Source organism: Plectrocnemia conspersa, unplaced genomic scaffold, assembly GCF_051122295.1.
Source record: "Plectrocnemia conspersa isolate PC_06_02 unplaced genomic scaffold, ASM5112229v1 ptg000012l, whole genome shotgun sequence".
NCBI classification, from domain to species: domain Eukaryota; kingdom Metazoa; phylum Arthropoda; class Insecta; order Trichoptera; family Polycentropodidae; genus Plectrocnemia; species Plectrocnemia conspersa.
The window spans coordinates 20,097,449-20,113,128 of NW_028277176.1; the positions used below are offsets into that span (position 1 = coordinate 20,097,449).

At 31.6% G+C, this 15,680-nt stretch overlaps 3 protein-coding genes across 4 annotated transcripts; 1 reads left to right on the top strand and 2 right to left on the bottom strand.

Annotated features, from left to right (window-relative positions):
• Positions 1-549: 549 nt before the first annotated feature.
• On the bottom strand, positions 550-9,016 carry Wdr59 (WD repeat domain 59). 2 transcript variants are annotated; one of them, XM_088199207.1, is made up of 12 exons: positions 8,429-9,016; positions 8,153-8,357; positions 7,484-8,065; positions 5,709-5,776; positions 5,284-5,640; positions 4,843-5,223; positions 4,640-4,772; positions 4,361-4,565; positions 4,160-4,283; positions 3,832-4,098; positions 3,459-3,771; positions 550-3,386 (listed from the first exon to the last, which is right to left on the bottom strand). In XM_088199207.1, the coding sequence occupies exons 1-12, from the start codon at positions 8,678-8,680 to the stop codon at positions 3,319-3,321; spliced, it is 2,955 nt and encodes a 984-aa protein (XP_088055333.1). In that variant the 5' UTR covers positions 8,681-9,016; the 3' UTR covers positions 550-3,318. The 2 variants fall into 2 exon arrangements, with proteins under 2 accessions (XP_088055333.1, XP_088055334.1); XM_088199208.1 differs by lacking the exons at positions 550-3,386; positions 3,459-3,771; positions 3,832-4,098; positions 4,160-4,283 and having other exon boundaries at positions 4,361-4,582.
• A 557-nt stretch (positions 9,017-9,573) lies between these two features.
• On the top strand, positions 9,574-11,659 carry TfIIFbeta (transcription factor TFIIFbeta). The gene is made up of 3 exons (XM_088199733.1): positions 9,574-10,144; positions 10,224-10,349; positions 11,324-11,659. Exons 1-3 carry the CDS (start codon positions 9,596-9,598, stop codon positions 11,492-11,494), a joined length of 846 nt encoding a protein of 281 aa, XP_088055859.1. The 5' UTR covers positions 9,574-9,595; the 3' UTR covers positions 11,495-11,659.
• LOC148228538 (tetraspanin-7-like) lies at positions 11,491-15,624 on the bottom strand. Its single transcript, XM_088199734.1, has 5 exons — positions 15,338-15,624; positions 12,443-12,631; positions 12,204-12,377; positions 11,894-12,022; positions 11,491-11,833 (listed from the first exon to the last, which is right to left on the bottom strand). Exons 1-5 carry the CDS (start codon positions 15,413-15,415, stop codon positions 11,678-11,680), a joined length of 726 nt encoding a protein of 241 aa, XP_088055860.1. The 5' UTR covers positions 15,416-15,624; the 3' UTR covers positions 11,491-11,677.
• Positions 15,625-15,680: the final 56 nt, after the last annotated feature.

The window sequence follows — 15,680 nt, forward strand, 5'->3', positions numbered from 1 at the left end:
ATTATATTCCTATCTCAAAGAGAGAGGTATTTTCGTTTTTAATCTCCTCGGATAATAGAAATATTTTTTTCACTAATTACAGAGTGGGTCAATCACATTATTTTTGCTACAAAAAAATTATAACTAGCCTTAACTAACCTTCACTGTGACGTAGGTTTTTTTCGAAATGTAATGATTTTTATAACTCTTAAATTTATTATAATATATAAGCTACAGGAAAAAAATAATCTTAAATTTATTATAATATATAAGCTACAGGAATCATTTACAGCTAAGTTTTGAGCTCTATATTTTAACTATGCATTTATAAAAGTAATTTTTTTTGTCCAACGTTATAAAAATTTTCCGGTAGACAAAAATCAAAAAATATTATTTTTTGTAACAACTAAACAATATTTTTTTAAGTAAGGGTTTTATACAGAAAATCGTGCTTTTTTATGATACATTAAAAATCATTATTGTAATTCAGTACCCTTAGTATATCATAATCAATCATAAAATACAAATTAATAATTTATTAAAAAATATTTTTAATTGTTTTGCCAAAGCAGGTTTAAAAAGAGTTATTTTCGAGAGTAAAATCGACCATGTTTATAATACAACACCTTTCAGGAAAAACAGGAAATAGAGTTTAAATCAGTGAAAAACAAGTTATCTAATCTTTGTGGCAAAAATATTGTAGTACAGTGTTATTTTATTGTATGATTTGGCTCACGCAATAAAAACATTCAATTGGGTCCATAGATTATTTATTACCTTTTACTTTATTTTTTATGATGTTCATGATATATAATTAGTTTAGATATTATTAAGCAATCTTCTTCTTTGAGATTGTTTGATGGTTGTGCAAATCAATGGAAATATCCATGCAAAAAGTTATATAATAAATTATGTATAACAGTTTGACGAAACGTTGTAAAAAATCATATATCTCTACATGTACAAAGAGCAATAGAAACAATTAATCATACATTATATATTTTAACATCAATCTAGCTTTTAGTGAACGTAAAATGATTATGTATCGGTTTTCGCCGAGTCTTGTATTTGGCATTTTTAGTCCGTTAAATAATTGAGCAGTTAGTAATAATATATTATATAGTTGAATGTTTTTCTTTTGTAAGGTGTGCTAGAAAGCTTGGAAGAAAAATATAGAAACGGCTGCCAAATTAACGGACTGAAAATGTTGAACGTCTAAAATTGAAATTTTATCCATACAAACTATTTTTGTGAGTAGTTGGAATCATTAACTGTACCTGTATAGTCACATCTCTGAATTCGATGCACCAAATTTATTATAACAATAAATAAAAAAAGATTGACACAGTTGTTGATGACTGTCGAAGAATGTATTTTTTCCTTGCCTACTATTTTTATCTTGGGTTGATTTGCAAAAGTGTGCTGAAAAAATGTAAGATGAATTATATAAATAGTAATTACATATATTAAAATAATTTATGGTGCTTGGAATTGTCGTTTTTATGCATGTTCTGATCAGTTTTTTGGTGTTAGCAGCAGCTATTATACATAATCGATGCCTTAATCTGCAAACCTGCTAGCTCCATAGGTGACATATGTCGAGAAGCAGCTAAAAACTGTTTTATGTTTTAATTAAATGGATTACAAAAATTTCAATGCATTGATTTTTTTATACGTTGATTCTGACAGTTTATTGGTATGTTTGTGCAAAGAAAAATATTCGGAGAAAGAAATGCAATATGCTTTAGAGTTGGCTGACTTTCAGTCAAAAATTATTGTTATTAAAATTTGGGAATTTTAAACTATTATTATAATTGAAGCATCAATTTTTGAAAATTGTTAAATATAGTTCCTTTTGTGTACTCTTATTTTTTATAAGTTGTTTTGAAATTTCTAAATAAATATAATTATAAAAATCATGAAGTTTATTAAGAATATGCAATAAATCATTACAAGCATTAAACATATTTATATTATGAACTTATTTACAATAAAATGCGTTACCATAAATATTGCTTTAATTATTATTATTATTATATTATAACATATATATATTTATTAAAAATATAAATGCTAATTTGCTTTGTTTTATACAATATTTATAATAAACTTTTTTAGTACAAAAATGATCTTTATTATAAATAATCCAATCCATTAGAGTATTAGACATATATTACAATAAGAGGGTGAGTCAAACGAAAATTTTTAAAACACTTTTCTATTGTCTATAAATTGGCACCATGCTACAAATGACAATACGAATCAGACGTGTTACATGAAACCACACCAATAGCCTAAAATAATCCACTAAAATGGAGCAATGCTTTACCATTAGTTATTTGAGTAGGTAACACTTAACCGATGGGTGGTTGTTTTTTTACCGTCTGCAGCATGACAACAGGCAGTTATGCAAGAATTTCGTGAAACGCAAAGTTAAAAGAAAAAATATAATAACTTTTATCAATAGTTTTCAATCTGTAGCTAGCGTAAAATTAAAACTGAAACCTAAATAATTTACATGTAAAATGTGTTTTATTTTTATTTAACAAAATTAATTTACAAAGAAATGTAATAACATTTTTAACTTCAGCCATCGACGGATTTTAGCAGCTAATGTGGTTTAAATAAAATTTAGTGTTATATCACAATCTCCACAAGTGTATATTTGTGTGCAAAAAGATGGTTTGATTTATATTCAAGGGAAAAATTAATTTCATATATTACAAACATTCATTCTATAGGTGGTAGCAAAATAAGCTTTAAATTTTGTGACTAGATACTATAGAACCCGTCGTTAAACATCAGAGTTCAAAAAAGGTAGATACTAGCCATCCTGTCTTCTGTGATGTTCTGCAGTTATACAAAGTGAAGTTTCCTATGAATAAACATTTACATTTGATATTTCACATACAACTTTCGGTATGAATAAGGACAAATTTTGTGGCTCGGGAGAAACTCTCACCAGTATGACAAATAAATATCGACAGGCTAGACAATCGCAATGATACAAGATCTGCAAGAGTCATTTGAACATATTATACATCTTTATGGCTTAAGGAGATAATTAGTTCTGACAAAGACGTTCAGAAGGCAATACAAGAGTGACTACACTCAGTCAAAATAATTATTTTCTAGAGGTATTGATGCACTTTCTAAGTGCATGAAAACCTATATTAAATGCTATGGAGGCTTTTTCATATTTTTGTTTGACTTAACCTTATATATTATTTTATTTAAAATAATTCTATACATAAAATATAAATAAATGCATTGTATATAAACACCTAGCAAAATGAGGTTAAAATAAAGAATATGCTATTCTTTTTATTAAAAACGTATTCATTCAAAATCTTGCATTATGTTTTGAATCAGCCGAGCATGTTTTCCCACTCGAGAAAATAATACACCTGAAAATAAGATAGCATAATAGACTTTTTATATAAAATTTAATATATATTTAACACAAGGATTAAACGAACCTCTATTTGACTTTGTCGATAGTTCTAGGAAGTTTCCCGATTCGTGCAGACATCTGCATCCGCATCCACTGGGACATACGTCAAACTTGTTGAACCATTCTTCCAAATGCTTTGTGTGGCCTCCATGTCCGCAAATCATGCACGCGTTTGCTGAGCCCCTGACGCCGATACTGCACACCACGCAATTCAACACAACTGTCGAACACATTGCGCAAAAGCTGCCTTTGATAATTTTTTTGCAGATCTGACATTCACATACCAATTCGATGCCACTGTGCTTTATTTCTTCATTGTTTGTGACGTGTTTCATAACCTTTAAGCAATAATTAATAATTATACATATTATGTAATTATAACTGAATTGAATGCATACTTCAGTTCTGGCGTCCAACAAATTCCATCGATGCAAGATATCAGCGTAAACTTTCATATAGCATTGATATAAATTTATAGTGAACGAGTCTAAGATTGGCGTCGAAACATTCTCAGGATTTTTTTCGACGCACTGAGAAGAATACTCATGATAACTAGGATTAAAATCCGTAGAATCAGACCATGAACTAGGACGACCTGGTTTTATAATAGAATCTGATGACCAGCCCACGAGGCTCATTTCGACATAAGGTGAACTCCCACTGCCCTGAATATACATTGAGAATTTTAATAAATAATAGATTAATGTAGTTAAAAGTCCAACTTACATTTGAATTGGTTGATAAATCACTCGATTTACTCCTTGTCAGGTAAGTTCCGTAATAAGCGCTGAAAGCGCAACAAAGCATAGCCGCCATTTGGATGTCGGATATTTTTGCATAATGATTTATTCTAAAACAATAAGCAAATAAAAAAATATCAATCACATATAAATGTTTAAAGAATAAGTCGGAAGATTTTAAACATACAAAGATTGCAACATATTCGATCCAAACGGATGTAAAGACCAGTTAATCGAGTTATCTTTATCGGGTGGAAAAGGCAGACAACTTTGGTCGTAGCTGTTTTTTTGCTGTTCTAAATTCTCTGCTGTTAAGGCAGATAATTGCCAAGCCTGCATTAAATCTAATCTTCCAAAGGATTCTGCCACTCTTGCGTTGTGTTCGCACATATCTTAAATCGCACAAGACCTTACAAAATTAGTACAGATTTAAAATATTAGTATAATAAAATAAAAACTATCTTACTTGATACAGAATCATTATTAATTATATACTTTTCAGCTAAACTTTTATTTATTTGAAATAACTCATCCACAGAGTAGAGCGTAATCTTCGGTGATATATGACATAATGATGCGATTCTTCTCGATGGGGTTTTCTATTAAAATAAAATATATAAACAATAAAATTTACATTTCTTTATGTAAATCATTTATTGATAATTATACCCATCGATCGTGGAAATACAACGCCGTTATAGAATAAGTTGAAGATCTATGATTATTAAGATGATTCAAGAAATGATTGGTTGGCGACGGAGAGGTCGTCAGATTAGGAGAATGTGACCTAAAATTGCTATTAATCAACATCGGAGTCGAAAGCGAAGATAACGATCTAGGAGTGGTGCTTTCAGATTTCAAAGACATTCTTTTGGCATTCGGCGGTCTATTAAAAACGACGAGCATTCCTACTCCGCACCATCTGACACCGCACGTGCGTGGAAACGGAATGCAGTGATCGCTGTTGGTATTACTTTCACTACCCTCAGAATTTAAAATAGCTTCATTCAATTTATTTGAGCTGCCATCTTCTTTTAGCTTCATTGGAATCTAATAAAATATATAATTTATTTAACGTAATATTTAAAAATATATCTTAGAATAGAATACCTGCTTTAGATAATTGCAAAGCGTCTTCAGACAAAATTCAACACATGGACTCTGCTGACGGGCTTTTTGATACGCTGCAAAGTTGATGGCTTGTAAAATTTTAATCGTCGAATTAGAATCGAGGTTCGTGCCAGAGAGCCACGAAAACTTTGGAATCATTTGGTCGCTGGGATACGTATTGGTAAAAGAAATGCGTAGAATTGCAATATGACTATTTAATTCTATTTTAACTTGGCAAGTTTTATGGTCAAGGTCTACGTCTTGAACTGTTAGATTTTCTAGCGTAGATTCCAAGTCTTTTATACGTTCCAGTTCGTCAGATAAGAGTTGCTGTGGCTCTTGAGGTGGCAGTTTCACCTAAAGATTATAAATTAGTAACTATTATGTTATATCATAAGCATAAAACATTAATTATTAAAAAATACCATTTTTATGTCATTATTTTCTACTGAATTTGATTCGTTCATTTCACCTGTTGACATGTAACTCATTGCTAAAAGTAATAAAATAAAAATTCGATATTATTTAATGTAAAACTATAGTTATAATATACAAAGAAATAAAACAGGTTTGTGTGAAAGGTAAGATAGTCAGGAGTGACGGGTGAGTGTTTTAATAATAAAAATGTTTTATTGGATTGGCGGCCAACATGTGTCACACAGGCGGGAAAAATTAACAGTATATAAATGAATCCAGCAGTGTGGATGAAGAATGACTCATAAATGGAAATTATTTTTACAAAAGGTAAAAATATATACTGGCAGCCCTTGACTTTCGCACATAATTGGTTACTGAAAATGTGTGCAAATGTGAGTGGTTGAAAGTAGAGGGATAAAAAACTAAAATATTTATCTATAATTTATTAAAAATATTTGTTTACATTTTAATATACACAATTTAGTTAACGATGTGTGTTTAACTGCTTTTAGGCGTTTTCTTTATAAACTTGTCAAGAGTTAGTTGAATACAGCCCTTTTTTCTGCGTTTTTCTCAATCTCCCTACGTATGCTGCGTTTTTCTCAATCTCTCTACGTATTTGAGATATTCGTTCTTCATTGGGATCACATTTTTCCATGGCAGTCAAAAATTTATCAAGATGCATGAAGGTTTCATTCATATTTTTGATTGTCAAAGTCTTAACGATCTTATCAGTTTCTTCTTCCTCGCTTTCGATGTGTATTTCATTTAACTCTTGTTGCTCAATTAAGTATTCATTTGACAGAGGTACTGAGTTAGATTCAATAAACTCATTAATATCTTTGTTGTTAATGTCCATGTTTAGTTCATTCATAAGGCGAACTATTTCATTTGTGATAGTTTCCAGTTTCTTTAGAATTTATAAAATCACTCATCATTTGTGGGCATAATTGTTTACAGGAACCTTTCATTGTTGACTTTTTTATTTCAGCCCACGAGTCTCCAATATTGTTTATTGCGTTCCATGTATTATAGTTTTGAATATTTGGCTAGGAGAATATTCTCCATTTACAATAATTTTGGATAATGAGAAAATAAATCATTTTGCAGCATCTTTATCTGCATCAGCCGATTATCCAGTGAATTTAATATTATGTAAAAAATACCTTATTTTAAATTCGTCGAACCAACCATTACTTGCAAACACCGTGTTAGAATCTTCTTTTAATCTAGTCTTCCAATCTTCATGCAAACTAAGAGCCTTAGCTTGAATAATTGAAAAACTCAGAGGGACATCGTTTTGACGTTGCTCATCAATCCATGATGACAAAGATCTCTCCATACCATCTATCACTATGCTGTCTTTTGGAAACAATCTTTAAAGATATATTTTAACAATTTTTAATGTATTCCTTAATTTTATTCTTGTTTTCAAAATTTAACATATGCATGGAAGCGAACAATTTTTGCATTATCGACAAAAATATTTAAGAAATTAAATTTTTAAATATGTGCGAAATAGCGAATTGTGTAAAAGTCGAGAGCCACCTGTTTTACTATGCACTTATAATATGAAAATGATTCTGTTATACGAATGTTATCTTGTTGTGTGAATAATTCAAATAAAATGTTTATATTTAAGAATTTCTTGGCGATACACTTACATATTAAATTTGATAATTACAATATATAAGCAATTATCGGAAGAAATTAATATAAATATTTTGTCAACAAAATTGGGTATCACTAATTATAAATATATTTAAAAATATTTTATACATACTTTCACTTAAAGCGTCATCTTCTATATCAGTATCATCAGGTAAATAATGCGAACACATCTTCAACAGAGAAGGATGCATTGACCACATACGCAACGTCTGATCCCTAGCCCACGTGATCAATTGATAATTGGACGGTGTGACGTTCGGCCTCCATTGCATTTGGAGAACTACGTCCGAGTGACCTATGAGACGATGAGCGAGAACGCTGTTTACCCACATTCCGACTACTCCCGCCTGATCTCCTCGCGTCACACCGCCCCATCCGACACCCATAGTGACCAAACCGCTTCCAAATGGAGTATATATAGCTCTCCACACTGGATAGTTTGTCGTGATTGTGGTTTCGACTCTCCTCGGATTGTTGATATCGAAATATTTGATAGTTCCATCGTGACTGGACGTCACCAATTGATATTCGTGATGAGGACTCCAATCTAAGCCATGAATTTTACTTAGATGAGCCGATATGTATTGTATAGGAGAGCAACCTTTGCGTTTATCCCAAAGTTTAACGTCTCCGTCGTGAGCTGTGGCGAGAAGATGACTAGAAACTTTATTCCATTGAACCTGAGATGCACCAGCTGCAAGAAAAATATGGATGTTAAAACAAAATAGTGAGATAAAATAAACACCGTGACTGGACAAGATATTATTATAAATGAAATTACCGACAGCCGATAATGAGAGCACAGGTTTTCTCGAATCTCGTAAATCCCAAAGATACGTGAACGTATCGATGGAGCAAGTGGCGAAAAGATTATGATCTTCTCTGTGCCAATGCGTGTCACTCACGACTCTCGTGTGACCCCTCAATGTGTGAATACCGGTGAGTTCACCGTTTCTCCAATGGTATATATCCACTCTTTGATTGCTCTGAAACATGAAATTGATGTCAATAGTTATAATTAGTTATAATCTAAATACATTTTGTCGTTTTAATTTACAGATATTGCACAAAAGCGCTGTCCTTGTGAAGTTTGACACCATTCAGCTCCGGCCACATCATATTTACTCTGGCGTGGTATTTTTTTAACAGTTTCGTTAGCTTCACTTTCGAGATTGAGGTTTTTGATGGCCAAACATCTTTTACCAGCCAATAAAACGTGATTTCCCGACCAGTCTATGGCCATGGACGTAGCTTGAAGCTCTCTGAATTCCCATTTTGAAAGCTCGGAGCTCCAATGAACAGCAGCCATTACTTTAATAACGATCTTAAACTATCCTTAAAATATGTTCTTTGTTTACCAAACGCCAAGGCTGAATATTTCTAATTTTATGTGTTCATAACCTATATTGAACGATACTATTTCATGCAAATGCGCGCATAAACGTCGATAAGGTTATCCGATAATTGATATAGCATACATTTTGCGTTTCGGGCGAATGTATTGAAAAAGATACGAGCCGACGGGGGATCAGAGGTCCGGCGAATATTTATAGCATATTGAAACAATAACAATGTTTTTAAACTCGTTTACGTTATCGTCTGACAGCTCGCAAGGCGGTGCTGCCATTCGTGATAAATAATTAATTTATAACGAACGACCACCGGTGATTAATTTTTATAACAGAACAAAAGGCGGAGTTGATCTAGGAGACAAAATATTATTGCGCACGGGTGACATATAATATTTATGGAGCTTATGGATATTATGGTTTTTAATGATGCCTATAAGATATAAATATTCAGTCGAAAGTATTTCATACTCCTATCAGCAGATTTAGTAAAAAAAGCATTGTAATTGAACGACAGAAGAACGTTTATTTTAACTCTTCCTACATCGTCTTTGCCCGATCGGTGAGTTATATTCCCTTTCGCTCGACTGAATCCTCTCTTTGTTGCTGCTGAAAGAGGGTTTGCAAAAATGCACCTCAGAATACGTTTGATTGTATTGGTGAATTTATCCTCGATTTTTGACTAAATATCTCTGCTGCACCGATGAGTGGTTATTATTATTTTATTTAATGGCTAAATATTTATTGTATTTATATAGATATTTAAATTATTACATATCACAGATAAGGAAAGATTAAAAATATTTCTATCTCTCGACGGTTGATACCTATTATGTTTACTCGCTCTGGCAACACTGACGCATTGACAGTTAGTCATGTCCGACGTGAAAATGACGGAGGTAAAGGTGCCGGACGTAAAAATGTCTGAGGACGGCCAATTGGAACTTTCGAACGCGGGACGAGGCGTGTGGCTGGTCAAGGTGCCGAAGTACTTAATGGGAGTCTGGCAAGCGGCGCCTTCGTCTCTGGAGGTCGGCAGACTTCGCATAACCCGCAAAGCTGGCCAGGGGGCCAAAGGTACGCACGTGGCTCTCACCCTGTCCGAAGCGGCCTGCGCCTTGGCGCCCCCCGGTCAACCTTTACCGCGCATGCATCGCCTCGACGTGTCCACCGTCACCAGGCAGACCCTGGGCGTATTCTCTCACCAGCCCAACTCGGCCCCCGACGCCGCTGCTACGGAAGCCGAGAAGCTCTTCATGGAGGGGCGTATCGTTCAAAAGTTAGAGTGCAGGCCCTATGCCGACAATTGCTACATGAAGCTCAAGCAGGAGTCGATCCGAAAGGCTTCCGTTCCGCAGAGACAAGTGCAGCAATACGACAAAGTCGTGCAAAATTTCAAACCTGTCTCCGATCATAAGCATAATGTAAGATTATCTAATCATCGAAAATACATTTTTTATAAATATATATTATATTTTGCTATAATTATATTATCTCTTTTAGATTGAATATCAAGAAAAGAAGAAGGCTGAAGGCAAAAAAGCCAGAGATGACAAAGAAGCCGTTCTCAATATGCTGTTTGCAGCTTTTGAAAAGCATCAATATTATAATATTAAGGACTTACAGAAGGTATTATTTTTTTTATTCAATTTATATAAATGCATTATTCGTATTTTTATATTACTGCAGTGTAGCCTTTGTTGTATCGGAGCAAAGTCGAGCTGACCGTTCTCTCAACCTAACTTTGGTTTTAGTGTAGTTTTTTTTACATTAGGAGCTTCGAAAATAATACACAGACATCTAGTGAATAAGGCAGAAAGAAGTAGAAATCCTAACCCAAGATATCTTGTTTTTTGATGAATATGCAGATTTTATTAGTGTCTAAATCTGATTAGTCTTTTACTACGCTAGATATATAATTTCTGAAGTCGTTTCCGGTTCTTGTAGCAGTTGTGATGTGTATTTTTTGTACTTGAAACTATTTTGCTTTGCTTAACATTTACTTAACACAGTAGGTAATCAGTGAAATCGGTTTTTGTATTGTATTTTTTTTTATTACCTTGCGTTAAAAATAAAAGAAAAACACATTATTTGCAATAATTTTAATAAATATAAATTATTTTAAGACAAATAAAAATATTAAAAAGATACAATGAAAATATAGAATAATATGTTTATAAAAAGTTTAGTTTCTCGCTCATTTCAATCTGGTATTTAACATATGTGTCTCGAAGTCGCACATGTTTGCTTCCTGTTTGTGTCGAACAAAAGTTTGACAAGGTTAGAAATGTAATTCACTGTAAAAATTAATACTACTGGTCAAAAATGTTTAAAATATTCAGAAAACTAACCCATATCATTTAACGAGTACGAAATACGACTCGTGATGGGTTTCATGACTTGATTGACTGAATACTAACAATTTTTTGTACATAGTCCAATTCTCAGATTTCTGTAGGCAAACTTATTGTAAAAAACATTGTTGAGTTGGGCTTATTGAATATTTGAGATTATTAACGTGAACAATCATATTAATACATCTAAAGAATAGATAACTTATTCTTTATATGTTATATTATAATAATGATTAATTATTCTTACAGATAACGAGGCAACCTATTGTGTATTTAAAAGAAATTCTTAAAGAAGTGTGTAATTATAATTTGAAAAATCCGCACAAGAACATGTGGGAGTTGAAGCCGGAGTATCGTTATTATAAGGAAGAAAACGAGGAAGCGGAAAGCGCCAAAGCGAAAAATGAAGACAGTGATTAATCGGATGTTTTAATTAGTTTAAATTCGAACATATTTATGGGGTAACATTGTATAATTCAAATGTAAATTATTTTAAAGTTCGACTCCGAACTTTATGTCAACGTAAAATATTAAACATTATCGACTTGACTCATCTTTGAAATAAAAATATATATTTTTCTCAAATTTCCATCTCGTTATCCTTTAAGACATCGTGTCGTACTTGGCCTTCTTGATGGAATTCGCCAGACAGCATGATAGAAATATTCCTATCAGCGGAAACATAGATATGCCGATTGCGATGCCCAATAGCCAATTTATATTTTTTTCGATGTAACTTATGATTATAGTGTAGCATCCCTGCAATAAAATTATAATGTAATTGTTTTATAAATATTATAATATAATCGACATAATTACATCAGTATAAATATCGTCAGTGTTTAGAGTGATGCAAGTCATTTGATCTTTGCAGCAAGAGTGAGGTACCGGATGAGCAGGGACTGATTTTAACCAATCTGAGTAGTTATGTATTCCGCAGCAATGAAGCTAGAACATTTTAAAATTAATTTTAGCTTAAGTCTTATAATGTGATATGAATATATACTCTAGTTGTTCTAATAATGCATTATCGTAAAGCTCAGCCATTCTTATAATAAATTATTTTTGTAAATACTGAGATTAACTAGAGTATATATACATATATATGATATTTATAAACTATAATTACCGTAGATTGCATGAAATCAAAGTCAGCACTGTTGAAATTATTTCCTGAATTGTAATTGATAAAGCTTTGATTGAGTCCACGGTCGAATCCTTCGACCAGTTTGTGTTTATATGCGTGGATCGATATTTCGACGCCCAGTTGAAGAACCAAGATCACAGCCAAAAATCCACCATACTAAAAATATATTGTTATTGAAAATTTTATAATAATTAATGGTATAAATATAGATATATATTTACCGTATATAGTAACACAGGTTGTCCTTTAATGGTGCAAGTGCATGATAATGAGCATATCAAAACTATCAGTCCGCCAATTCCGATCAACACATAGGGTATAGTATCGGAAAAGTCTGCCGAAAGTTCCATGTATTTGTAGAGTTCCACTTCAGCCCATAGTCCGACGGCCAGTGTTAATAATCCGGAAAGCTAGATATAATAATATAAAGGCTATGTTTTATATATGTTATAAATAAATAATATTTTAAAGACTGAAAGCTTTGAAGCACTGTTATAACAATTTTAATAAATATTTTTTTATTATAATGTTTATACACTAATAATAAAAATAAATTCTATAAAAATATGAGAGTATTATTAAATAAATCACTAAATTAATATTTAAATTAAAATAGTACCCATTCAAAAATCAACAGAAACCGCACTAAATTTCAGGGTTGCCATAAATACCGAGAAAGGATACGGGATACAGTAGTAAGGAGAAAGGATGCAGTAAAAAATAGGAGATTAAGGTCAAAGGGAAGAAACTTCAAAATTAAAAATAAATATTTCAAATACAACTTTATTATTGTATTAACTAGTAATCCAACTAGGTACTACACTCCTATACTGGACATATAATAAACACAAGAAAGAAGAGTAAAATACGATATTTATGGTAACCTCACTAATTTTGAAAACATTGTGAATTAGCTAACTTCACTGTTGCTGTATTAAATTAAATACCTAATAATAATTATAAAATTGTAAATCAGGAGGTCGGTATTTGCAGCGTATGTATGTGTTATATGTTATGGTCCATTAACAGTCTTCATGAATAATCTATAACTGTAATATACTGTATTTGCGTTAAAACAGTCAGTTCGAGAGCTATCAATTTTATTATTATGAGATGGCAATTTTGGTCTACGCCCCTTTAGCTCTAAAGCGCACAATACGGATATACGTATCATTATTCTTGTTTATATTTTGCATTAACTTATTGAAATTAAAATCATTACTATATTTTTTTTATATTTATTAATCATTCGGAGTAATGACAAGTATATCGAACGTATATCCATATCGTGTGCTTTACAGCTAATAGTAGAGGCGTAAAACCAAACTTCATATCTTTCTCAGTTATGAATAATGGATAGCATTCGAACTGACTGTCTTAACGTAAATAGGTATATAGTTGTAACGATTGTAGTAAATATTACGCATAAGAACGTCAACCAGCAAATTAGGCTGGAGATTTTTTTTGCCCCTCCCCTTAAATGACGTCCCTTTTTTTCTGTTTATTAAATTATTCAAATAGCTCAAGTCTTTTTTTATGAAGTAATCAACGTAAGTATTCAAACGAGTAAAATAATTTGTATAAATGTGCGCATCCGCAATCGCTTAATTAAATGCCACGAAATTATTTATACCACGCGCACTATATGACGCGTTTTCCCAGCGGTATTGCAAATTTCAACTTAAATTTTTTTATAATTAGGATTTATATTTTACTAAGAATATTTTTATGAAATTGAATAAAAAAATATTATAACATATTATTTAGAATAAAGTGTACAGAAATATTGTGATAATATATTGTAGATCATGGCGATGTGATGAAACAAAAACCCCATGCTTTAAAATGTATTTGGCGATATTAAGAACGATTATTAATTCAATTATTATAGAAATCTTTTCAGCAACCAACGCACGAGTTTTCAATAATATTTAATTTCGTAACTTCTTTAAGCGTTTATTATATGTTTTTTTAATGAGTTAATCAGTGACAACGGATGGCATACTATTTGTTTTTTAAGCATCATTTCTCACTACTTTAAATTATCATCTAATGTAACCTTTTTATCCAGGATAATATAAGTAGCGATTATAGTAGATATCCCTTATTTCAATATACTTTCAGTTTTTTTAAGCTATTGTTAAAAAATGTTTTTTGCTGCGTGACGTAATAGTTCATAATATGTTCACAATCATTAGTATAAATTTAACATATTATATTTGGTTAATTAGACCCATGAAATATCACTTAGGGCTATATCATATAATTCTTATGAACACAAATTGCGTCATAGATCTAGCGCATTCGCCAGTGATTCTCAAACTTTGTGTATATATTACATTTAATAGTATTGACGTTTAAATTAGATCTCATATAAAGGTGCAATACATTTATTTATAGAATATATAATATTTATTTACGATTTTTCAGGATTTACCATCATTTGAATAATATGATACATTATAGAGAATTATCTTGACAATAAATGGCAATTGTATATTTGAAATTGAGGTGGAGAGAAATCATATGATACGAAAACTCAACAATATGTTAGGTCACATAACGAAAATTTTTATATATTTTGGGACAGTTTTTTTAAATCACGGGACCTGTGGCACTAAATATAGTTTTAGTAGTTTCTTAAGTATTGATATATCAATGATAGGAATTTTATATATTTTGTAATTCTACAAATAGAAAATAACTCACGCATATTATTTTTAAGAATTAAATTTTTTAAAATATGTTATTGATAGCCGACAAATGATAGTGATGATTTATGTTCTCCAACATACAGTAAGAAAAATTAGAAAAATTTAGTAGTTTTAATTATTATTTTTTACTAGAAAAGCATCATGACGCATTATGAAAATCTGTCAAGTTATGATGATCAGGTTTGTAATAAATAAATAAATAAATAAAATATATTATGAAAAAGCTCAACATATGGATGTGTTCTAAATGAAAATCGTCATGAAATTTTGGCTACTTTCCTTAATTAGCGATTTGTATTAAGAGTAAGTAGAAGCTAAATTTAAATTATTATTAAAAAAAATAATAAGAAAATATCATGCCACGTCATTATCTAGAAATCTGAAAAAATCTCGGCTACTCACCCAGAAGATCATGTTGAAAACCATCAGCAGAGACTTCATGCAAGCGATCGCCGCTACATTCTTGAATTGATTCCCCATTTTAGACTGTTTGCTTTATCAACAGGTGTCTAAAAACGGGAGCGATTTGAGCGACGACCCACCCAGCCGGAGGGCTGCTGAGAACTGCCCCAAATATGAAAAATCCACCCCCTCACAATGTGTCACGCATGCGTTGATCTCCCTCGTCGATAGTTACAACCCCAGAGATACAAACGATCGCTTTTATGCTAGGTTCGCAGACGGTGTGCGCTTATTATAGGTACACAAGAAAAATCAGATTAATAACGGAAGTTGTGGCCAGATA